The 25,068-nt window shown below is 43.3% G+C and overlaps 1 protein-coding gene across 3 annotated transcripts in view; it reads right to left on the reverse strand.

The window, feature by feature from the left end:
- Positions 1–25,068, reverse strand: part of Arhgef28 (Rho guanine nucleotide exchange factor 28) — a 292,013-nt gene that overhangs the window by 164,189 nt on the left and 102,756 nt on the right. For all 3 annotated transcript variants that reach the window (XM_055598372.1, XM_055598373.1, XM_055598371.1), the window contains 2 exons: positions 17,604–17,751; positions 15,327–15,620 (listed from right to left, as the gene is read on the reverse strand). In XM_055598372.1, the coding sequence (XP_055454347.1) occupies positions 15,327–15,620; positions 17,604–17,751 (442 nt within the window). The remainder of the gene's footprint in view (positions 1–15,326; positions 15,621–17,603; positions 17,752–25,068) is intronic.

Below are 25,068 nucleotides of genomic sequence, written 5' to 3' on the forward strand. Positions count from 1 at the left end.
GTGAGTACAAAGGCTACACAGAGAAACTCTGTCTCGAAAAAAACAAAATGAAACAAAACAAAGATCATCATGTTAAACAAAAATAAGCCAGTCTCACAAAGACAGTTACTGCTGCTCCCTCACTTCCGTGGAATATACGAAAACATGCTAAAAGGACATGGAAATAAAAGGTGGACTCTTCTGACGTGGAAGTGAACTGGATGAGGGGGAATGAGGGCTAAGAAAAGGAAATGAGGAGGTAAAGATAACCACAGTGTATACATGTATATAATGTCATAGTGAACGAAACCCAATAGCTCTGTATAATTAATATTTTAATGAAAGTATTTAAAACATAATCACTTAAGCAAGACTCTGGACCTCACTGTCACCGCCAATATGACACTTATATTATATTCCTATAAATGCCTTGGAATACACAGCATTACTAATAAGCTTGTATCTTACAACCCATAAGGAGCTCATTCCCCATATTAACTTTGTCAATGAGTATGGTATGTCAAGAAGCATACACAAAACCTCAAAGTTCAAACTTAAACAGAATTTCAATGCTTGAAAATACAAAATCACCCACGCTTGTAATCCCTACACTCAGGGAGGCAGAGTCAGGTAGATCTCTGTGTGTTTTAGGCTAGCCAAGGCTACACAGAGAAGCCCTGTCTCAAAAAAAACAAACAAAACAAACAAACAAACAAACAGAAAAACAAAATCATTGTAATCATTTGTTGGTGTTTGAGGGGAGAATGCCTCCCATGGGCTCATATGTTTAAATACTTGGTCTCTAGTTGGGGGCTGTTGGGGGAGGATTAGAGGTGGGGCCTTCCTGGGGAAAATGTCACTGGGGCAGTTTTAAGGCTTCAGAAGACTCAGGCCATTCTGAGTTAGCTCTCCCTGCCTCCTACTTGTAGACCAAGATGTGAACGCTCAACTGTTCCTGCTGCCATGCCTTTGCTTTGCCATCATGGGCCACAGGAAAAAAGCAGTTATATAATAGTATTATAACAATAAAAGTAAATGACAAGTCCAGTGAGATGACACGGTAGATGAAGCCTGATGGCCTGAGTTTGAGCCTCAGAAGCTACATGGTGAAAGGAGAAAATCAAGTCTTGCAAGTTGTCCTCTGACCTCCATATATGCATGGTGGCACATCTAGGTACACAAAATAAATAATAAATAAATAAATGTAATTTTAAAAATTAATTGTGCCACTAAACACACACACACACACACACACACACACACACACACACACAAAGGAGGTTTCTAAAACGCTCAAAGGCCCTCCCCAGAACAATTAACTCAGGACATCTGAAGGAAGCTATGAGCACCCATGTTTCCTTTCGACTCTAACACTAAACCAGAGATGTGGTTCTGCCTCTTGAAGTCAGTAAGTGTATATCAAAACACATCCCTCAGCTGTGCCTTCTAGAGCATTGTTTCCCAATCTGCTCTGAAGAGCTGTCATCAGATAAAAAGAATATTACCCTAGGACAAAATGGCTGAAGACTTCTGTGAGTTTAGTAAGTTCTTTTCCATCCAAAGTGCTAACTGCTAAGCCAGAAAATGGCTTAAGCACTTAGCAAAAGGTTAAAACTAACACATAATGAGGATAAAAATCTAGAAGCAAATACTTTTAAGACCTTTTTAAAAGCTAGTAAATTTGAAGCTGGACTTGGCAATGTTTCGTAACTCTTGAGGGAAGCCATAGGAATGTGTTCAGCATTCTAAGTCTTTGAAGACCAATGATCTTTCATTCACATAAATCCAATTTGTTAAAACAAGTTCTACTCCAATTTCCAAAGCTGCACAAACATACAGGTCTCAACTTGTGCTCTCAAGTTATTCATCAGACAAATATTAAATAATAGTATTTCTATGTGCCAAACCCAAGTGTAGACGGACATGGTCCCTCCCTGTGAACAGCACACAACCGTTTGTGTTCAGAATAAAATAAAAGCCTGGACTATAAAATTGTCGTCTGGTGAACTACAAGTCTAAGTCTTAGACACAAAGAGTGTATGAGGAAATAAGGAAACTATGCAGCCAACAGGAAAACGTACCTGCACGCCCAGTCTGCAAGGTATAATGATCTGGAAGTGTGTAGATGTTTAAAATGTAAAGAAAGAGAGGAAAATATTAACCAAAGTTTACACGGAGAGTGAAAGAGAAAAGCCGGCATGGGCAGCACGCGCAGTCTGTGAGAGGCCTGCAAGGTTGTCAGTGGAAATAAGACAGGAGGCCAAGCAGCACGGCATCTTCCACTGGTGAAGACTCCAGGGCTCCAGTGGTAGATGCACAGCCAGTCTTGGATGCAGAAGGCTGGATGCTGCTGAATCTAAAGTGGGAATCACAGCTACAAATATGTTTATGGGAAAGAAAGACGCAGAGCACCATAAAGAACAGGTGATCAACATGGCAGCCATAGCTAGGTCGTGAGGCCTAGAGGGAGGCATGGAGAGGCTCCAGCATAGTAGCAGACCATGCTCGCCTGAGGCTTCTTTCTGCACCGATGACTTGAGACTGTCAGATTGTAATCATACCTAACTGGGAAGGATCTCAGGAAGCACCCATCACACGCTGTCATCCCAGACACACCGCACTGTGTCTCTACAACTTAGATGGAATTGGCATCTCACAGAAGTTGGCCATAGTTTAGCTTCTGGAACCAAAACTAAATAGTTGAAACACTACAGTGTCTATTAAGCCTCCAAGATGAAGACCTCATTTGGCTGTCGCACCTACAGATGTTCCAAACTGAAATATACAACATGGGTTAGGGTACCAGGTAATAAGACTCCAGACACAACCTTGCAGAGTGCAAAGGGGGAGGAATGAAAGGGCTCAAGACCTGGATTTGGACACTTAGAGAGCTCCAACTCTGGGGAATTGCCTGGTCTGTAAAAGGAAAACAAAACCGGTGCAGCTTACTATCTCAGAATGTCAGAAATAGGACAGGGCTGCAAAGAACTACACATGATCCTTTAACACAAGAAATCACAATGTACTGTCACTAAGCAGAGATGTGGCATGTTTGGAAACAGTTTTTCTCTGATTATCATTTACAAACATAATTGAAGGGAACGAGTCTCTGGGTTAGGACGCCCTGTAATTTCATCAACGCAGTGCTCCCCATGAGCCATTAAGACAAATTGTCAGTAATCCCCTGCCTGGGGCAGCAGGAGGTCATTAGGTATCATGAGCACCAATTACTGCAGACTCTCTTTCCAGGCTATGCAATCCATTTGTCTCTCTTTGGCTAACGTTTCTTCAAGGTCAACATCTATCTATTCATGGTGGACTCGCTTGCAGCTTCTGTTCTTCCCTCACACCACAGGTGAGTGGAATTCTCAGATGCATGCCTTGCTGACCCTTCAGAGACCTTGCTTTTTTTAGGAGTCAAAAGAAAATGCATTGCCGTTTTCAGTGTGTTACTGACAAGCAGGAAAGGCGTGGCTTTATCTTGCAAATGGCCTTTTGAAGTCTGCAGTAGTTGTTTGGATTCAAGTACAACCAGGAAATTAACTAATGTTCTACCACTGGGCAGGCTCTACTCACTGCCCTATAACTAGACACCAGAGCCTCAGGTCCCCTGGTCCCAAGCTAAAAAACGTTAAACTTTTGGGGAATGAAATATGACATCATTGAGAGATTTTTTATCCTGCTCTTTCAGTGCTGGGGGCACAAACACCAAGGGCTACTGCAGTTGAGGGGAAATAAAGAAGGGAAGTAGAATTCACCAAATAGGAAGTCAGTAACAAAGAGTAAGTCTGGGGAGGTTGGGAAGAAGCTTCAATAGAAAAGTAGTCATGACAGCCTCTTTTTCCCAAGGCTTAGAGATCATTGAGGAAGAGGGGAAGGAAAGCTTTTAAGAGCCAGCGATGGTGGATGATTACAATGAAACAATATTTTCTGGACACAACTGGACAGTTGCAACAGCATTCAACAAACCTGCACAAGCTCAAGACAGTATGCAATAGGGGAGGTAGGCATGAACCCCATCTCTAGCTGATGAATAATTGACAACTGGTACCTGCTGAGAGGAAGTCATTTTTAAGGGTGTGCCCCCCCCCCACCGCATGAGATCAACCACATTACAGGAGATGACTACACACCCAAGAGTATTTGAATAGCACAAATTGGATTTAGTGGGCCAAAAAAAGAGGACATGAAGTAGAGTAGAATGGGTAGGGAGGTATCAGTATAAGGGGCAGGGGTAAATACAATCAAAATACAGCATATAATATTCTCAATGAATTAATAAAATAGTGTTTAAAAATAAAACTCTACGAACATGCTTAAACAAATGTCCTTGTTGTGTACTTGAGCATATTTTGGATATATGCCTAGGAGAGGTATAGCTGGATCTTGAGATAACACTATTCCTAATTGTCTGAGAAAGTGACAGATTGATTTCCAAAGTGGTTGTACCAGTTTACATTCCCACCAGCATTGGAGGAGGGTTCCCCTTTCTCCACATCCTCTCCAGCATGTGTTGTCCCTTGAGTCTTTGATCTTAGCCATTCTGATGGGTGTAAGGTGAAATCTCAGAGTTGTTTTGATTTGCATCTCCCTGATGATTTGCAACGTCCTGTTGAGCATTTCTTTAAGTGTTTCTCTGCCATTCTATATTCCTCTACAGAGAATTCTCTGTTTAGCTCTGTACCCCATTTTTAATTGGATTACTTGATTTATTGCATTTTAACTTCCTTAGTTCTTTATATATTCTGGATACTATCCAGATATAGGGTTGGTGAAGATCCTTTGTTCAACTATGTTCGTAGCAGCTTTATTCGTAATAGCCAGAACCTGGAAACAATCCAGATGTCCCTCAATGGAGGAATGGATACAGAAATTGTGGTACATTTACACAGTGGAATACTACTCAGCAATTAAAAACAAGGAAATAATGAAATTTGTAGGCAAATGGTGGGAACTAGAAAAGATCATCCTGTGTGAGGTATCCTGGAAACAGAAAGACACACACAGTATATACTCACTTATAAGTGGATACTAGACATATAATATAGGATAAATCTACAAAAATCTGTACACATAAATAAGGTAAGCTAGAAGGAGGACCCTGGGTAAGATGATCAATCCTCACTCAGAAAGGCAAATGGGACAGGCATTGGAAGAAGGAGAAAACAAGAAACAGGACAGGAGCCTACCATGGAGGACCTCTGAAAGACTCTACCAAGTAGGGTATCAAAGCAGATAATGAGACTCATAAACAAACTTTGGGCAGAGTGCAGGGAATCTTAGGAAAGAGGGAAGAGATAGCAAGACTTGGAGAGGACAGGAGCTCCACAAGGATAGCAACAGAACCAAAATATCTGGGCACAGGGGTCTTTTCTGAGAGTGATATTCCAATCAAGTACCATGCATAGAGATAGTAAGGGGAACAGGGACTGTCTCTGACATGAACTCAGTGGCTGGCTCTTTGATCACCTCCCCAGATTAGGGAGCAGCCTTGCCAGGCCACATAGAAGGACAATGCAGCCAGTTCTGATGAGACCGGATAAACTAGGGTCAGATGGAAGGAGAGGAGGACTTGGAGAGGGGCATAGGTAGAGATGAGGGAGGGAAGGAGAGGAGGGTTGGAAGGAGAGGAGGGAGGGAGCTACAGCTAGAATACAAAGTAAATAAACAGTAATTAATATAAAAATAAAAATATAATTTAAAAAAAACTCTAAGAAATTGGCCACAGCTCATAAAAGTATATATAAATGGCCAAGTTTTATAAAATGTAAAATATTTTTTTCAAGGAAGTTTTTATTTTCTTTTAAAAACTAACCACAATAGCCACATTTATCCATGTTTATGAGGTTCCTGTGACAATGATGTTAATAGGTCTGACATGTTACCCAATTTCTCAAGGTCACTCAGGAAAAAAGGAAAGCATCAAGAACTGAGGACTCTTCTCTTCCTCCAGAACTTTAGCTAGTTCTTAGCCATGATATCTCCCATAATGCAAAGGCTTGAAATGACCTCAACTGCACTGTACTTACTGAAGGAAAATGTATTAAAGATGACAATAAGAAGAGAATAAAGGGGTTAGAGAGATGGCTCAGTGATTAAGAGCCTTGACTGTTCTTCCGAAGGTCCTGAGTTCAATTCCCAGCAACCACATGGTAGCTTACAAACCATCTATAATGAGATCTGACACCCTCTTCTGGTGTGCAGGCAGAAAGCTGTATAAATAATAAATAAATCTTAAAAAAAGAGAAAAGAATAAAGGATAGAAATGGATTTATACAAAACAATTAAAACTCCGCTGTTAAAGAGTCAAGGATGGATCTGTTTATGCCATTCCTACTATAAATTACAGGTGGAAAGGCGAGACTTTAAGAGGAAAATAATCTGAAAATAGATGTTTTAGAATAATTTCCAATATCAGGCGGCAGCAGAAGCTTGCGTGTTCCAAAGTGTATGAGGGCACCAAAGTGTTACAGCTCCTTAGTTAAGCTGCTGCACTCAGCACAGCAGAAGATTCGGGCAGATGCCTGAAACTGGCCACAGGCAGGTCCGGTGAGACGCAAGCCGAAGGCTGCTGGGCAGTACGGCATTTGGGGAACTGGCTGCACGTGGCCAGACAACTGGAAGTCAAACCTTGGGCAGCCCAGAAGCCCTCGGATGCCAGGCAGATAGCTGCTTGATTGGCAGGCAAGATGGGTGTCTAGTGGCAACTTTTCCCCAGAATAAATGAATCTCAGATGAACTTGAAGTGAGAGACAGTTTATTTCGAGTGAAATCAGAGTGAAAATTGGGCAGTGGGAGGGGTTCTGAGGGCGAACGTGTTTGATTAGATGGGGTCGGGGGTCAGGGACACTTAATCTACATGTACCAAAACAGCCCTATTATAAGAGGGGAAAGCGGTACTTAATTATCCTATAGGTGGGGAGCCGGGGATGCGCCAGGTACAATTAAAGGTTGAAAACCAACACACCCAAACATCTTATTAGCATAGGATGGATATCTCCAGGATCCCAGGTGCTTGCTGAAGAGGCTTCTTATCGGGGAAGGGTCAGGCCTGTGATGTTCTCTGAGGGCTATGTGAAGCTCCTTACAAGATTTGGGGTTGCCAGATCATGCGGAGAGAGAACGCCGCTGAAAAAAGGGAGTCCACCATTATAGACTGAGTTCAGAGGCTAGCTGGAAGCGTCAGACTTCAGCCTTATCCACCAGAGTCCCACAATTTCCCCAAGAGCTCATGTCACTGCTGGATTCTGCTCCACCCACTTCCCAGTTTCTCCTTCTTCAACCACCGTGCTTTCAACCAAAAAAGACTGGTAGTTTTAAAACTCATGTGTCTTTTTTTTTTAATAGAACAACATAAGAACAGCTACCATCATTCAAATCCTATTAAAAAATATAAGAAAATTGAGACTTTTCACCTTTTTTTCCACTTAAAAATAACCATAAAATGATTCTGTGGTTGCTGCCATTTTCAAGTTCAAGTCCAGTTGCTTATGTGCAATCAAAAGCTGCCATGAGCATCCTGTGTGTTTGGGAGAGTCCAAGAGCAACGAGGGCAGGGATGGGGCTTGGCCAGGAGAGGTGAACCTCAAAGCCCCCCAGGGTCTGGGTTCCTGGGGAAGCACACCAGAGTAGCATGTTCAAAGATCAGTTCCCCCTTATACTCCCTTTTTCCTGAAAATTGTAATTGGGAGAGAAAGTGACCCAAATACAACTTTATGCTCAATTTCCCAGATGTGAGAGCACAGATGTGAGTCTCTCTTCCAAGTCTAAGGTCCACTATTGCCAGACAGAAGCTTAAGTTTCTAAAACAGTTAATTTAAATTTATGGGTATGAACGTTTGCCTGCATGCATGTATGTGCACTGTGTGTGAGTGTTTGCCTGCATGTATGCCTAGGGAGGTCAGAGGAAGGCATCAGATACCCTGAAACTTAATGAATGGTTATAAGCGACCATGTGGGTGCTGGGAATTGAACTCAGGTCTTCTGCAAGAATAGTTAGTGCTCTTAACCACTGAGCCATGTCTCTTGTCAGGAAGCTAATTTTCTTTAAAAAAGGAGTTTGTGATGTTTCTTCTTCTTGAAGGCACAGTTTCTAAAAATGAGAATGTGCTCAATAAGAGACATCAACTTAAGCTGCAGAACAAATCCAAACCATCTGGAAGGGACAAGGTTCTTTTCCTCAAGGAATTCAATTCTACACTGCATTCTTTACTGCCAGGAATCCTGTTCCTTGAAAACCTAAGACAGGCTTGGAAGTTGATGAAAACATTTTTAAATTAAGGATTTAAATCACCCTAAAGGATGCCTACATGAAAACCTAAGCACTTAGAGATAATTATATCAATTTGACACAGACATTTACCATAAGCACTATTCCAAAGAAAGCTGTCTCTCATCATTAGTATTCACCCTGAAGATTACCTTAGCAACCAAAGAAATAGAATACCAATTTAACATGTATTCTAAAAGAAGGTATGAAGATGTCTGCCCCACAGAAAAATACCAGAAGCAACAGAAGGCTAGAAAACAATACTGAATACACACACAATTACTTTAAAAAGAAGACAAAAACAAACAAACAAAAACAAAACAAGCAACAACAAAAAAAACAAACTTTCCAAAAGAAACATACAAACTGCCAGGATCCATTGTTTCCTACAACACACTAATTTCAAAACTCAGAAAGAAAAAAAGAAAAAGCAGGAAATATCTATGACGTACCATGTCTGTCTTGTCTAGGCTTCCTATCCACTGGTATTTCAGCTTGTGCCTTTTGAAACTTGTTGGCCAGTACAAAGCTTTGAGTAGAATGACAAAACAGACGGGCCCCAGCAAGCAAGCAAGCCTCCTAATCTAGCCCATCCTTCTTACTCACTCAGACCTGGAACACAGTGGAGCCAGCCCAGCCAATGGTGCCTGCATCGGCGCCTCACTCTCCTTCCCTCTTGCATCTGCAGCCAACACGTTGGCTTTAAAGGCAGCATGGGCCCAGCTCTGTCTCAAGTGCTCACAAACCTGGCTTCTTTCAGTTTACAGGTTTCGTCCCCATGCACAGGAAGAACAAATTTTCTCTGCAAACACTGCTGACCCACATATCCCCTTGCTCTTGCTGCCTAGCAGAAAGGTGATGGATCCATGTGGCACGGAGCAAGATGTGCATGTGTGAACACTGATGATCAAGACAGTTTTGCAGCTACTGAAGAATCCTGAATCTTACAAAGTTTCCTCCAAAGCTCTGCGGGCTCTTGCAAGCCCTTCCTCTCATTAGCTGCAATGCTTAGAGAGTCACGTGCGCCTCCAAGGATGCCAACAACCCTATTTAGCAGAGCACAGCCACGCTAAATGCCCATCTCCTCTGTGATAGTGACATTACATGTGGGCCTCATGACAATGTCCACCACTTTCCCTTTAAGTTCCTATTCATCATGCTGTAACTGGTTTTCATACAAACAAGACACTGCCTCAGACTTGCTCTCAAAAACATGCAATCTGCAGCTGGTAAATCAGAACCCTAATTTCTAGTTTGAACCTAAGATAGCATACCCAACCACAGAACATATTCTCCATCTGACCTATGAAATAAACAGTTAAAGAAATTCCATTCTCTAACACATCTCCTCTCAGTCCCACCAGGACCACGAACCAGCCCTCTTTGATATGGATCTTCACACAGCAAATACCCATAGCTTCCTAGATACGTGGGCCATGTCTAAGCCCAAGACTGCCCTGAAGAAAAGTTGAAAGGACCAGTTGACTTATCTTCTGAATTCCCTCTGTAGGTAGAATAACTTATTAAGGCAGGAAGGAAGTTTGTTAAAGATTTAATATTTTCCCCTGTAGATTCAGTTCTCAGCATCACTCTTAAAAAGCCAAGCTCAATGTTTCTGGTGGGTATTAATGGAACCCATGCATCTGCCTTAGAAGACCCTGAAGGAAGTGAGCCATGTCCACCTATAGATCTGTAGAGGGGTCCAAACTCGTCTCTCACAATATTAATTTACCTTATGTGTAGCTAGGTTTGTGTCAACTTGACACAAGCTGGAGTTCTCTGAAAGGAGAGAACCTAATTGGGGGCGGGGGGAATACCATAAGATCTGGATAGAGGGCATTTTTTTAATTAGTGATTGATTTATTAGGGTGGTGATGGTAGGTGGTGTCATCCCTGGGCTGGTAATCCTGAATTCTGTAAGAAAGCAGACTGAGGAAGCCATGATGAGCAATCTAGTAAGCAGCACCCCTCCAGGGCCTCTGCATCAGCCCTGCCTCCAGGTTCCTCTCCTGTTTGAGTTCCTGTCCTGACTTCCTTCAGTGATGGACTATAATATGGAAATGTAAGACAAATAAACCCTTTCCTCCCCAAGTTTCTTTTTGACATGGTATTTCATCACAGCAATAGAAACCCTAACTAGGACACTTTACAAAAACAAAATCTTCAATCTGCCATTTGCAATTAATATGTACGTATTAATATATATGAATTATATTGCTATTAATATGTAGGTATTAATATATGTGAAAAATACAACTTATGTGACCTTTTCAAAAGAAAGGGTCCCTCCTTGCTCTCTAATTAGAAGGCGTGCACAGGACAAGCTGTATCTCTCAGTAGCTGTGTTCACAAGGCCAGTGTGGTTAGAATTGAGATGTCCACATGGCAGCCTCCCCCTGGTGAAGCCTGGCTTACCAGCCATCCCTGCCAGGCTTCTGGGAACACAAATGCAGGAAAGACATTCGGTTGAGCAGGAAGGGAGGCTTCCACCCAAACGTCAGCGAAGCACCAATCAGTAAGACATTAGAACATTTTATCCCAGTTAACCTAATTGTCTACATAATGCCAGTCTCTACAAAAACATGTCTGTCAAAACACAAACAGGCACGAAAGGCAAAACAAAGCAGATAAACTGTGACATCTTCTGGTAATTCTATTACTTCATTCAGCATCTTACTGCAAATAAGGAGTTCAGAGGCCCTGTAAAAGCTTCTATTGTGAATGTTACTTTACAGAAGAAATGGGTTTAATCTTATGAAATAGATATGCAGTTTAATGGAAGGTCTGAAATTAAATAAAGCCGGGACACTTCCTTCTCTTGCACGTATAACAAAGTTGCATTATGACTGATGACGGGTAAGATGCAAGCCAACAGGACGCCCTGCTTTTCTTTTCTTTTTTTTCCCAATATTTCATTTTTATTGATTCTCTCAGAGTTTCACATTATACACCCGACCACATTCACTTTCTAATCCTTCCACGTCTATCCTCTACCCTGTGACCTTCCTATTCAAAATTAAATAAATAAATATAAGAATTAAAAAACAAAATAAAACAAGTTCATTTTGTGTTATCTATATACTCACTAGAGCACGCTCAAACACAGTGGCCTCCCCTTAAATGGAACTGAGTTCTCCCCCTCCCGCACCAGAAGCCACCAACTGTGAAGAGCTACACTTCAGCATCCTCCTTAAGAGGATCAGCATCCTTCTTAAGAGTTCTCTTCAGTGGCTTCCTGTCTAGGCTGTTGCTATTTGAAGGGAACTGGGCACAGAGAGTAAAGTTGTCACAGAGGCCTTCCATGTCCCTCCCTTTCTGCAGTCATCGATGTCACAACAAAAGCAGCCTCCTTGCTCTTCACAGCCAGTGGGAGCACGGATCATGGGCCTCAACATGGATTCTGGTGGAAGCACAGACCATGAACATTCCCCCCTGCTGCAGTAGGACCACAGACCCAGATGTGGCTCTCAGTGGCAGCCTAGGCCTGCTATCACCATGACGGACCCTGCTTTTCTACACGTAGCTGCACTTTACTCATTGTCTATGCCTGATAGCCACCAAAGCAAGCAGAGAATAAAATGATGGTCACCAGAGGCGTGGAAGGGTGATAAAGGGGAATGCTGATCAGCAGGTGTTGAGCTATAGCTAGGCTGGAGCAAAGGGTTGCAGCAGCAACTGTTCATCTCAAAAGCTACAAGAAGGCGTTTTAAAAGTTTTAAACATAGGGCCCTCTCTAGTAGTCTCCCATCTTGTTTCCTCTCTTCCACCACTTCTGGTGTCTATCCTGTTTGCTGTTCTGAATGAGATTTAAGTATCCTTTAGGGTCCTCCTTAGTGTTTAGCTTCTTTAGGGCTATGGGTGGCTAGCCTATATTATACAGCTAATATCCATTTATAAGTGAGTGTATACCATGCCTGTCTTTCTGTTTCTGAGTTACCTCACTCAGGATGATATTCCACATTTCATGACTTCCTTGTTTTCAATAGCTGAGTAGCATTCCATTGTGTAGATGTACCACAATTTCTGTATTCATTCCTCAAATGAGGGACATCTAAGTTGTTTCCAGATTCTGGCTATTACAAATAAAGCTGCTTTGAGGTCCTCTGAAAGGATCCACCCAAGAGGGGATTGAAGTAGATGCTGAGACTCACGGCCAAACTTTGGGCAGTCATATAACATGTTGAGGTCAGGAGCCCAACAAGGAGACCAACAAAGCTAAAGAATCTGAGCCCAGGGGGTCCTGCAGAGACTGATGCACCAGCAGAGGCCCATGCATGGAGAGGGCCTAGAACCCTTGCTCAGATGTGACCAATTGGCAGCTCAGTCTCTATGTGGATCTCTGAGTGAGGAGAGCAGGGGCTGCCTCTATCATGAACTTGGTTGACTGCTCTTTGATCACTTGCTTCTGGTGATGTGGCCTTACCAGGCCACGGAGGAAGAAGATCCAGGCAGTACTGATGAAACCTAACAAGCTATGAGCAGATGGCAGAGGAGGAGGATTCCTCCTTTCAGTAGACTAGAGGAAGGAGTCAGGGGGAGGGGAGAAAAGGAAGGGGGACTGTGAGGAGTGAGGAAGGGGGCTTCAACTGGGATACATAATGAATGAATTGTGAAAAAAATAAATATAAAAAATGTTTTAAACATAAAGAAATGGTGAATATTTGAGATAAGTATATTTAACCAGATTTCAACATTACACAATGAACACACATATCAAAACACTGCACAGTACTCAGTAATAGTTTTTTTAATAGTAAAAATATTTTATGTTTCTCTCAGTTAAAATAAGTAAATTTAAAATACAACTACGGGGAAGGAAACTGGATTCTGCTTATGATTGATATCCCCGCCAGAAATACAATACACATTCTCACACGCCCAACCCTGAGCCTATTCCTCATGTCATCACTACACTAACAAATGTCAAGAGACCGGAAGGGGACTAGAAGAGGAGAAAACAAGTCGGGGGTGGGGTGGAAAGAAAGCCAAAGAAGAAAGAGAGAAACAGAAGACATGTGACGTAGAAACAGAGGTCACTGTGGATGGAGGAGACCAACAGTGAGGGCAGAGAGCTCGGGGAAGCTAGTGGGATAAGGGGGTAAACGAGAAAAAAGTACCGCCAAAATGCCATAATGAAACCCATTACTGTTCGTACCAGTTTTTAAACTAATACTAGATAAATAAATATGATTTATCTGGAAAACGACCAAATTAAATATAAAGTAATTTTTATAGGTCCCGTAGGAAGGAAGTCTCAATGTTCCAGAGGTCAGGGCTTAACCAGATTTGAAAGCACTTTTGCTTAACCACCATGACAGTAGGAACTATTTTCCCATCTGGTACAATACCTCACTATTAAAAAGAAAGGAACCACCTCCCATTTTCTATTATCTAAAAACGGATCTCTAGACAGCCTTGAAAAATGGCAACAGGACATTTGGCAACCACAGTTCTCTGAGCTTGCTTTATTATGTATTTCTTTCATAAATACACACCCATCGTGGGAAATCATACACACTACACACACACAAATGGAAATCATATATACATACTATTATAAATCCACAGACATTAGAAATTTTGACCTAGGAAATGAAAGGCAACAAATATGCAATACAAGTAGCTCCTTGGAGGCCCATAGCTAAAGCACACTCGAGGCTGGCTGATACTTATGTCTTTCTCGTACCCAAGTCTTAAAAAATCAGACACACTCATCAGTACCCTGAGAAGGGTTAAAATAATTGTGATTGAACAGAAAAAGTAATCGCCTCTCTAGCTGCAGGTAATGGCCTCAGTATCCTATCTATAAAAATCATATCCTTTGCTTAAAGTGGTACAGTCAATCTTAGCCACAATCAAATTTAAGCCAAGCTGTAAGTCACACCCAGAATGTATCAGAAATCAAACTCCCCAAAGCAGCAGCCACAAAGCTGGAGAAGAAAACAGCACATTGACAATACAGGTTGTGTGCAAGAAACCGTCTCTGGAATTTCAATACAATTACATCTTTCCTAATCACCTTAAGAAGCAGCCACTGATGCGCTCATGAGCTGGCTCATTGGGTAAAAGTGTTTGCTGTCGAAACCTGACGACCTGAATTTAATCCGTGGGGTCCGCATGCACACAGTGGAAGGAAAGAACTGACTCATGAAACTTGTCCTCTGACCTCCGTGTGTGTGCTGTGTCACAAAGCAGCACCCCTTCCCTTCACACAGCCAAAATAAGTATACATGTGCAACCTTTTAGGAGGGAACATCTATTAACAGTTTGCCTTCATAGCCAAGTGGGCTTAGATATGACTTCCACAGCTCTACACGCATGCTAATGTGTCCTCCACCCTTAGTAAGTGTAAAAGTCAGGACACACGTAATGCAAGGAAATGACACGCCTGGGGAAAGGAATGCAATTGCTGTGGTTTGACCAACACGCATTATTTACATGCATATAATCACAGCATATGCCACAGGTTCACACAAAAGTGCGAAACACTTTTGAGACAGGGTCTCTGCCCCTCACCCTAGCTGACCTAGAATTTACTATGTAGAGCCCAGTGCTGGGGTTACAAACGGCCCCTTGTATATGTGGGTGCATTTTCTACTGAGCATCTCACCCTCCACCCCGGCCCTGACGCTTTCATTGTTTCAGATGTCAGCCCATCTGTTACCTTTCTTCCAAGCTGCATATCTTCCAAGTATTCCACAGAGCTGCACTTTGTCCTTGTTTCCTATTTGGATAATGGCAACAATGTGCTCTTCTCGTGACAAGAAACTAGTCAAGGGAATTAGAGCCACAATCTAAAGCCACAGCTCAAGAGTCAGCCATAAACATCTCCCTCCTCCCCAGAGCAAAGCACTTTAATGCCACCTCCTCAGACCCGCTGGGCACAGAAGCATCAGCAAGCTCAGAGATGAACGACTGAAGACTTTGGAGAACCCAGCACACACACAGGGCTAAAGGCTCAGCTAAAAGATGGGAAGAAAAATCTACCCAGAGAAACAGACAGTAAATTCTGAGGCACCTTCTAAACTTGAAAGAGAGAGCACACATCACACATCTGAGGATTCTGACACAGACCTACCTTCAAGTGAGGAATTTCCCAGGACTGTCCAGCCCAAAGGCAGCTCCAGTTGGGTCAGAGCCAGCACGAGCTCCTCATCCAAGGCGGGCAGCGCTTCCGCTGTCAGGGCAAACGGGGTCAGCAGCGTCTGGTAACTACAGGCCGTGAGTCGGTCAGCTTGAGTGACCAGCAGACGAGCCAGCCTGCAGGCCATGTTGTCTACATAGGTCACTGAGGCAGAGCCCATAGTCACGGGGGAGTACCCTTCTGAGCAGAGGCACACGGACACTGTCACTGTCTCTTGAAGCCAGTGGCCTAGATGACAAGAGAAGGAGCCGTTCAGCCTGTGTCTGAAGGAATCACGCAGCAGCCCTGCCTGGCTGGATAGCACTCTATAGGGAACAAGCAGAGAGTGTCACCTCTAACTGCCACTGTCCCTGGAGGCCAACCGTGAGCTAATCTTCCCTCAGTGACTCTGAAGTTTTAAGTGGTCCTTTAGAAGCTCTGAGGACCTCAGAGTCTGTTTCCTCCGACCACTGTCATTTGACCTAAGTCACTTCTGCCCAACCCCTGGACCCCAGTCTGCCATCCGAGTGATCGTCACTCTTTCTGTTCTGCGTTTGACTATTGCACATCGTTAGCCCTTTATTGAGGCAACAGGTTTTTTAATGTGTATCAGAAGCTGACAGGAGTACACCCAAACTCCATGGGGCTGCTTTGAATGTGGGGTGGAGACCACTAACCAGAGGCTACGTAGACAAACACAGTCAATAGAAAGCAGGAGTTCCCGGGGGTCCCCTCCAGCAATGGCTCCTGTGACTAGCAGATGTCTCTGTGTAGCGGGTCACCCTGCTCCCCACCATTTTTAGGCTCCTCTTGGCCCTGCCTTCCCATTTTGCTAAGGTTGGTGAACTTCTGACCAGCTACATGCTTGTGTCTTTGGTAGAACTTCCAAAGACAATAGAACTTCCAAAGACAATAGTTTGGGTGTCAATAGTACCCAAACCCCTGAGACTGAGGTTGATGGCCAGATGGAGAAGAGGCAGTCAGGTCCGCCTGGGCATGACGTCACTGTTCCCACTGGCCTGTGTCCTCTTGCCCTGCCTAACTCTCCAAGCTTTCCCCCAAAGGCTACACTGCCAGAGTTCCAAAGAGAACAGTCGCTATCCTTACAATGACTCTCTAACGCAGGGCTCAAAAGAAGCCACTCCATTAGACTGCGCCTGTCTAGTATAAATTGCAAAACATATTTTCCATCATCAATAGGCTACCCTGATAAAGCTAGCCATTTTCCAACACTCAGTCTACCTCAGTAAAGCTATGATCAGGGAGATTTAAGGTTAAGAAATATGCTGTCACTCACCCCCATGAAACCTGTCAAAATGAAGACAAGGACCCTGGCTTTGAGCATGAGAAAGTTTTGCTTTTGTACATAGGAGGGCAACGAGGTTGGTCCTTCCACATAGACAAGAAACAAGCAAAACAAAAAGGTTTCTTTCAGAAGGGGCACTTTAATTATTTTATTCTTTCTCTAAAGTTTCTCATTAAATTAGAAAAAAAAAATTTAAATAGAAGCAGAAAGAATGTCAGTTTATTTGCCAGAGTAAAAGGGTAGAGGGGAAGGGACCGATGACAGCACAACAGGGGCAATGAACAAAATACAGCAGTGGGGTTTTTGTTTGTTTGTTTTCTTGTTTGGTTGGTTTTTGGTTTTTCTAGATAGTTTCTCTGTGTGGTCCTGGTTGTCCTAAAACTTGCTCTGTAGACCAGGCTGGCTTCAAACTCAGAGATCTGCCTGCCTCTCCCTACTGAGGTGCTGGGATTAAAGGTGTGCGCCACACTGCCTAGCATTTGCTTCGTTTTTTTTTTTTTTTTTGTTTTGTTTTGTTTTGTTTTGTTTTGTTTTCTTATATATGAGTTCCTGGGGCTCCCAGGCTCGGCACAGAGGAATGAGGAAGGAGCATGAAGACACGGTCTGTCATGTCAGCTTGTCCTTAGCCACTCACACATCAGGCTAGGATGAGACCCAAGGCACACCCTCCATTGGCTACAGCTCAGGACACTAGCCTTTGGGGGGGGGGACACGGGGGATTAAGGGGGGACAGCCAGTGCGATGAGCTTGGCAGGACTAAGTCGTGGCAGACCGCAGTGGCCAGGCCCGGGAGTCTGTGGCGTGGCACACATCCTTCCAAACAACATGTGAACTCCTGACCTCGGAGAACGTGTCTTCTTTTCCCCTGTGATTCCCCTCCTGGAAGGGAAGATGTCTCCCGGCCCACCACCAAGAGGCCTGCTCACCTGGGATGCTGGACTGGAGAACGTTGTCCTCGACGCGCTCAGCAATCACCACGTGCCTCTGATGCGACCCGTCATAAATAAAGTAAAACTCAGCGTCTTCAGGAAGGTAAACATTTTTGCCAAACTTTGCACAGACCGTCTTCTGTCCCTGAAAAACGAGTAAGTCTGGGCATCAGTATACTTCCTTGTTCTGGCTCTGAGAAACCACAGGGGAAGGGCACCGGCCTGCAGCACTGACGCCTGTCTTAGGCACTGCATGTGAGCGAGCTCAAATGTCACAAAGCCTCCTTCCAACAACAACCTTTCCAAGTGATGCCCTCCCGGTGTATCGAGCATGAAAGTCATTCCAGGGCTGGCCTGCGCTGCTCTGAAAGTCAAAGAAGAACAAGGGACAGGAAAGAGTCATTCCTTTAAGTTGCTAGATACGTGGGTGTGATTTTTCAGTACACTGAATTCCTATTCCCAAAACATCATTGTGTATAGTGATGTTATCTTGTGTGTGAAATACCACTATAGATATAAAAGGTCCATGATACTTCTTAGGCCCTAGCATGTACTAGACTGCTGTATCCTGCAAGAACCATAAACACACACAGATATTTTCAAATAAACAAGAATGTGCACTCACTGCCTTGACTCTGTCTCCTCTGAGTGACATCTAAGCCCTCTTTCTCAGCTGGTTGACCTCATCCTTTGTCTTGAAGTGTTTCTGGCTAGCACAAAGCCTTACAGTGTTCCAAGAGGAAGTGCTCCTTCAAAGGAATGGGACAGCAGGCTAACATGAGGATTTGTTGGGGGCTAGCTGACAGCCAAGCCTGCCAGATCACCTCAGGATCCTGCAGGCCTCAAAGATTCAGGATACTCCCTCCCTGCAGTACAAAAAGGCAGCCCAGAGCAAGCCTCCAGGGAGAGAGGATGCATTCCACCCAGCCTAATGGGTGGGGAGTGGCAGGGAGGTGGAAAGAAAGCAAAGAGCAGACGAGCTATCTGCTCTAGAGCCTTCCAGAGCTCACTTGGAGTGGAGAAGGCTCTGGGTGTCTGTGAAGTTGCCTAACAAAAAACAAACCAGTTTCTCACCTGAGATGAATGGGAAAGGAGGCAAGGAAGAGTGAGACCAAGTCTCCTGGACATGAGTGTCAGCCTGACAGTCCCCTACAGCAGCATGCTAAGGGTTAGGCTAAGGAGGAGCAAACCCAAGTCCAAATAGGGCTTCTTCTTCCAGTAACCGTATCATCATTTGATCTAAAACTGTTTTGAAATTAAAAAAAAAAAAATGCTGTTTTCACACTGGCTTGTACTCATACTCTCAGGAAGGCATCTAAAATTATGAATTAGTAAATTGGTGTTTGGGAAAACACACTGGTGCTCAGTTCTAAAGTTTCCTGTCTCGACATGTGAGCATGTGTGTGTCACACAAACAGAACTGACAGAAAGTGACGTGCCAAGGAAAATCTACCATACAATAGCTTCAAAATGACCACAGGAAAAAGAGCTGAAAGGCAAAAGACAAAAACAATAGTGCACATTTGACAGGACTGAAGAGAGGAAACTCAGACAACTTTCCATTTCCTAAAAATGAAGAACAGCTTGCTTTAGTCATGTTCCTGGTTGTAAAGGGCCAGGAATCCTCCATAGATAGACTCTGACCTGACCTGTTTGCGATTTTCTTAAACACAGAGCAGACTGTATAAATAGATCAAAGATTTTCACAGATCACAAAGATCTCTAATCTACATCTAGTCCAAACAATGGTCGTATTAAAGAGGTTCACCACAACCATTCCAGGTGCACCCCTCCTCTGGCAGCCCAGTCTTCCTTTGGAGAACCACACCATGCTTTACAATGGCAGAGACAACAGGTCCACTTGAGAGAGGTGACCTAGCATCCTAGCACCGAGAATGATACTCAGAATAAACTTTTTAAATTATTATCATCATCATTATAATTTATTATAATTTATTCACTATGCATCCCAGCTATAGCCCCCTCCCTTAGACCTACCCTCCCAGTCCTACCCTCCCTCCCACTTCCCTCTCTATGCCCCTCCCTTAGACCACTAATAGGGGAGGTCCTCCTCCCCTACTCCTACTTTTAAACATAAGGATATCAGAACTACAATCAAGGATTCTGGCGAGGAAAGGAGGTGACATAGAAGCCAACGGAGGAAGCTGATGAGACAGAGGGGACAGGTGGGATAGCGCACAGGGAAAGGAAACTTGATGATGAGAGTAAGAATATTGGCGGTCAGGAAAGCCAACCAGAGGTTCAAAAGAAACCAACTGAGCTGAGCTGACTAGGAGACCCCCAGGAAGGGATTACTGAAACAATGGGCTGACCCTGTGGTATGAATGATCAGCCTGGGGGAACAGCCCCTGGCTGAGCCTGAGGTCTCTCTGGCCACTGTGGCCACCAAAAATCTGCCACTCTTCTTAAGAAGTCACTCAGCTTCCCATGTGGTAAAGAGAGACTCTTTTTACAGAATTCCTGCATACAAAATTCACTCATGCTCCTACCTGAACTCAGCTGCAGGCTTTGCTTTTGACAATGGAGAACAATAACCTGTCCTAGTAAAACTGATAGATCAGCGCTGGAATCATAATGGCAGATATCTGTGTTAACTCCTTTCTGTCAACTCACTGGGCTGCACATACGAAATTCTCAAATAGTCCATTAAGAGGCTAGAGAGATAGCTCAACAATTAAGAGCATTGGCTGCTCCTCCAGAGAACCTGATTTCAACTCCCAGCACCCACATGGTACTTCACAACTGTAACTCCAGTTCCAGGGTATCCAAAACCCTCACACATATACCCATGCAGGCAAAACAACAATACACAGAACAAAATAAAAATGAATAAATCATTGAAAGAAAATTAACTCCTTAAAATTTCTGGAGACAATGAGAAACATATAAGACAAGATTATCTCTACAAATTTAACATACACCACTCAAAACCTGAACTGAATATTTTCAAAGAAAATTGAACAAAATTACTCAAAAGTTCATTTGAAAGAATAAATAAGAATAAAGATTTGGAGAGGGACTACTATTTGAGTGAGGATATGGACAAGCCCTGGCCATACCAAAGCAAAATAAAGAATAAAACCAGGGTCTTGTAAACAGTGTGACAATGGCAGCGGGACAGAACCCAAAGTAAAGACTAGAGACAGACACACAGACATATGGAAACTGCATAATAAAAGATGGTGGTGTCTCAAACCAGTGGGGAAAAAATGGCCTCAGCTTCTTCAAGGGCTCATGTACTAATTTGCATGTTTTAAGGACTTTTTTCCTATATTAGCCTAATTACTGGCCTTTCTCACACTGATGTTCCCTTAATTTTCATCCACCATGCAAGGCTCCTGCGTACAGTTGCACTCTGTCAATGACAATGTTATTTGCTAGGCAAGCTTTACTTGCTTTACTATTTACTTGCTTTACTATTTAGTTTCTGAACTACCTAATACGCTTGGACAATAAGCAAAGTATTTTCAAATCAGATAATGACTAGAACGGTACGTCTGTTTATGATGGGGTTCTGTAATCTAGGGACATGGAAAGAATTTATAAGTGGATTTTAGGCAGTCTTGACACATGCAAAAAATCATTAACAAGACTGTTTCTGTGTTTTCTGGGAGAAGAAGGGTTATTATACCCATCATTATTATTTCAAAGGCCCAAATATTTTAAAAGGCTTATGGGTGCTAGCTCTTACAAGAACAGGCAAAATGCAAATTCAACACATTTTATGGCTTAATGGTAATTGTTAACTCTTTATAAGATGATCAAAACATGTTCTGCTGTTTTCCAAAACATTCAAATTCTATACACAGAGAGGGCATGAGAGAAGTGAATGTGGGCTGAGGCATTAATTTAGTTATGAATGTTTACTACGACGTGCCGTCAACCCGTCACTCTATTACTAGCACTGCAGTGAACTACCAAACTTTGGGGTTTTTTACACTTGGAATATTTTATCATAATAACTTGTACAAGCCTTCCCTACAAAGTCAAGTCTTGGAAAAGTTACAGAACAACAACAGAAACCCAGGATAATGTTCCCATTTTATAGGAAAGTTAAAACGCACCACCAGGTGCCAACTAGCTCAGGACTCCAGGTTCAGAAACACAACATTGTGTGTCTGGATTTATGTTTCACCTCCAAGTCGGTTCCCTTTCTCACAATTCATCACATGCATTGTCTTCGTGTGATGCTAAAGAACGTGACAAAGGCAAAAAGTATTTCACTTCAAATTCTCTGTGTAACAAAAGAGTTTCCTCAAAGCACGGGGCACTGGGGTGACAGCTCTTGAACAACTGTGAGGACCTGAGCTTCATGCCAAGAACCCACATTAAAACAAACAACAGCAGCAGCACAGTGGTGTGATCCCAGGGCTCAGGGAGTAAACACAGACGGAGCCCTGGAGCTCACTGTCCAGTCAGCCTAGCTTACTTGGCAAGCTCCAAGCCAGTGAGAGAGCCCACTCCAAACTTCAAGGCTAACAGCATCCCGAGGAAAGACACCCTGTGTTGATTTCTGGCCTCCATGCACACCCTCGTGAACACACACCCATACACATGCACAAACAGGCACACACACGCACACACATTTTCTCACTTTATTCTACACTAATACCTGTGAGGTACTGTTATGATCCTCATTTCTCAAGGAGAACAGTGAAAAGATCACATCTAGTGATCAACCTGGACCTTCTCCTGCCAGGCCCAGCACCCTTTTCTCTTTATCACTTTACTGCACAATCAGCAAATACCCAGCTCCTTAGTAACATACATACCATTTTCCATCTAATTCACTTGATAAAGGGTTTCTACAGCTTTTATCTTAAATCTACAGCTAATTCAACCATTTAATTTAGACACTTAGGACATGGCTTCTCCTCCAGAAATCCATGAGTGGAGGATGGCATTCCTTAATCTACTCGAAGACACGTGTGACTGAGACATTCATATAAGGATAATTCTCTCCGTTAGTCAGAGACTAGGTACATATGACCCAAACAAGTTAAGAGCCACTGGAAAAAAAGCATGTTTAAAGGCATTTTATTTTTTATAGTGTAAAATAGCAGGACTATTTAAATGTAACACCCAATAAAGTTAATGTCAACACAAACTGGCTAAAAAAGAGAAGAAATATCAGAATAGCATTTTTTAAGGAAGTCTAATTTCCTTATAGGTCAAAAGACTTATAAAAAACATCTCTACAGCAGTTGTCTTTGGGGTAGGAATGACTTTCAACCTCCAGATAGGATAAAGCAGACAGCAACAAGCTATCATTCTGCAGGTAGTGACTAGGGGAGGGATGAACCCAAAGGTCCTTCTTCAGGACATCAGAATGGGATAGACACAATGAGGGCCAAAGTGACAGATGCCACCACACAGCGAAGAAAAAAAGAGAGAGAGAGAGAGAGAAAGAAAGGAAGGAAGAAAGAAAGAGAGAGAGAAAGAATGTAAGAGAAAGAAAGAAAGAAAGAGAGAGAGAAAGAATGTAAGAGAAAGAGAGAGAGAAAGAAAGAAAGAGGGAGAGAGGGAAGGAGGGAGGGAGAGAGAGAAAGGGGGGAGAAGAAAAATGACCATCCCCACTCCTGCATTCTCTTACTATTGACTTGGTCTCAAAACAACCACTCACATAAACTGCTGTTCAACGACCGTACACAGGGTCACAGGAAGGGGCTTTAGTTAGTAATTTGTCAGCATGAGTCATTCTTGAGATACGGAATACCAATTTTGCCATGTTCAGAAGTGGAGAAACCTAGTAACTCCTCCAGGAGTGAGTACAGTCCACACGTTCAGAGGAAAGTGACGAAGATGCCAAAGAAATGCAGAAGGCATGTCGTCACAGGAAGAACAATTGAAGGAACTGTGGCTATTTTGTGAGAAAAGAGCAGGCTCGCCGCCGGTGGTGGGTAAACAGCCCCCCTGTCTGGGGGTCTGCTAAGCCGGCAAGGGACGAGATGTGTCTGCAGGCCCCCAGGGAGAGGGCCCAGAACAATGGAGGGAAGGCCAGGGACAGAGTTCAGCTCCCGTGAGAGCACTGTGAGGACTAAAGGTGAACAGACCTGTCAGGCTTCAAAGTAGGGGAATGAATACTACCCGAGACAGGGCGTGTGTGTGTGTGTGTGTGTGTGTGTGTGTGTGTGTGTGTCTGTGTGCTCTATAAGACAGCAGTGCTAAGGAACAGCTAGTCCCTAGAGACCATGCCATCTGCTGCAGGATTATGACTGCTTCACTGTGAGTACGTTTCACTGGGTATGCTTCATCCCAAGCCATCCCTCCAGCTGCTTTGCTGATGCATAACTCAGTAGAGCAGAGATTTTTCAAACTGAAATCAACAGAATCCCGCGCTTCTAACAAAAGGATGTTGGAAATGCACAAACGCACCATTCAAATTTTGTTTTAGAAGTGCATTTCTTACTCTTTCTATAATTAAATCTTTAAAACCCACTATTTGCTTTAGTCAATTATTAGCCAAATTTTAAAACCCTGAAGAGGATCTGAACTGCCAGGCTTGGTTGAATTGACACACATAATGAATTTAGACTTAAGGAATAAAATTGTAATTGTAAATTCTTGTGAGGCTTATAATGCTCTGGGAAAAAATTTTGTCCTATAAAAGTTTCCATATCACCTCTTTTGGATCATTAAGGACCCTCTGACTATAAGTCCAGAGCCTCTGCTCCTTAATAGAAGAAAACACTCTGTCATTGATATCATTTTTTCATTGACAAAAGTCACCAATGATCTAAGAAAATATTTCCCCATTCTCTTTTTTTATTGTTCATGACTCAAGTGGCTTGATAGTTCCTACACAGTAAAGGTAAGGTATACTGTGAAGTCACTCACTTTAGAGCCATGTTGAACCCACACAGACAGCAACCACGCGGGCTTATCACCTCACATTTGAGGACTGTGGGCTTATGTCAAGCCAAATGCTGCCTGATAGTCAGGACAGGTCAGCTGACAGCTTTAGACATGCCAAACCTAAGCCAAGACACAGGACACAAAGAGCCCTAAGTCTCTGTAAACTGATCTGCCCTGGGCAAAGAGTAGAGTTAGAACCATCAAAAGCCTTCCTTCAGGGCGGACTACTGAGGCCCTGTGCTCCACAGGAAAACCCACGTATACACATACCATGAGCAGACTAACCCTAACAGCACTGAAGACCCTGCCAAGGAATACCAAGCAAGATTCAGACCCTGGCCATCCTCGGCAAGAGAAGAATAGACTGAGAAATTACAAAACAAAGCTCGGTTGGATCCAAGTCTGCCAGGGACAGCAGCTTGGATCTCTTAGGAAGGAATGAGGAGGGAAAGCAGGGAGGAGATAAATGCAACAAGTCAGGAGCGGAGGGCAAAGGAGGGAGGTATCACACTGTGCAGAAAATCCCACCGGCCTGCCTTTAGGGTCCTGACAGCAGCCTGTGTCAGTACCTGCCTTTAGGGTCCTG

The sequence above is a fragment of the Psammomys obesus genome, unplaced genomic scaffold (assembly GCF_907164565.1).
Source record: "Psammomys obesus unplaced genomic scaffold, mPsaObe1.curated_primary_1811, whole genome shotgun sequence".
NCBI classification, from domain to species: domain Eukaryota; kingdom Metazoa; phylum Chordata; class Mammalia; order Rodentia; family Muridae; genus Psammomys; species Psammomys obesus.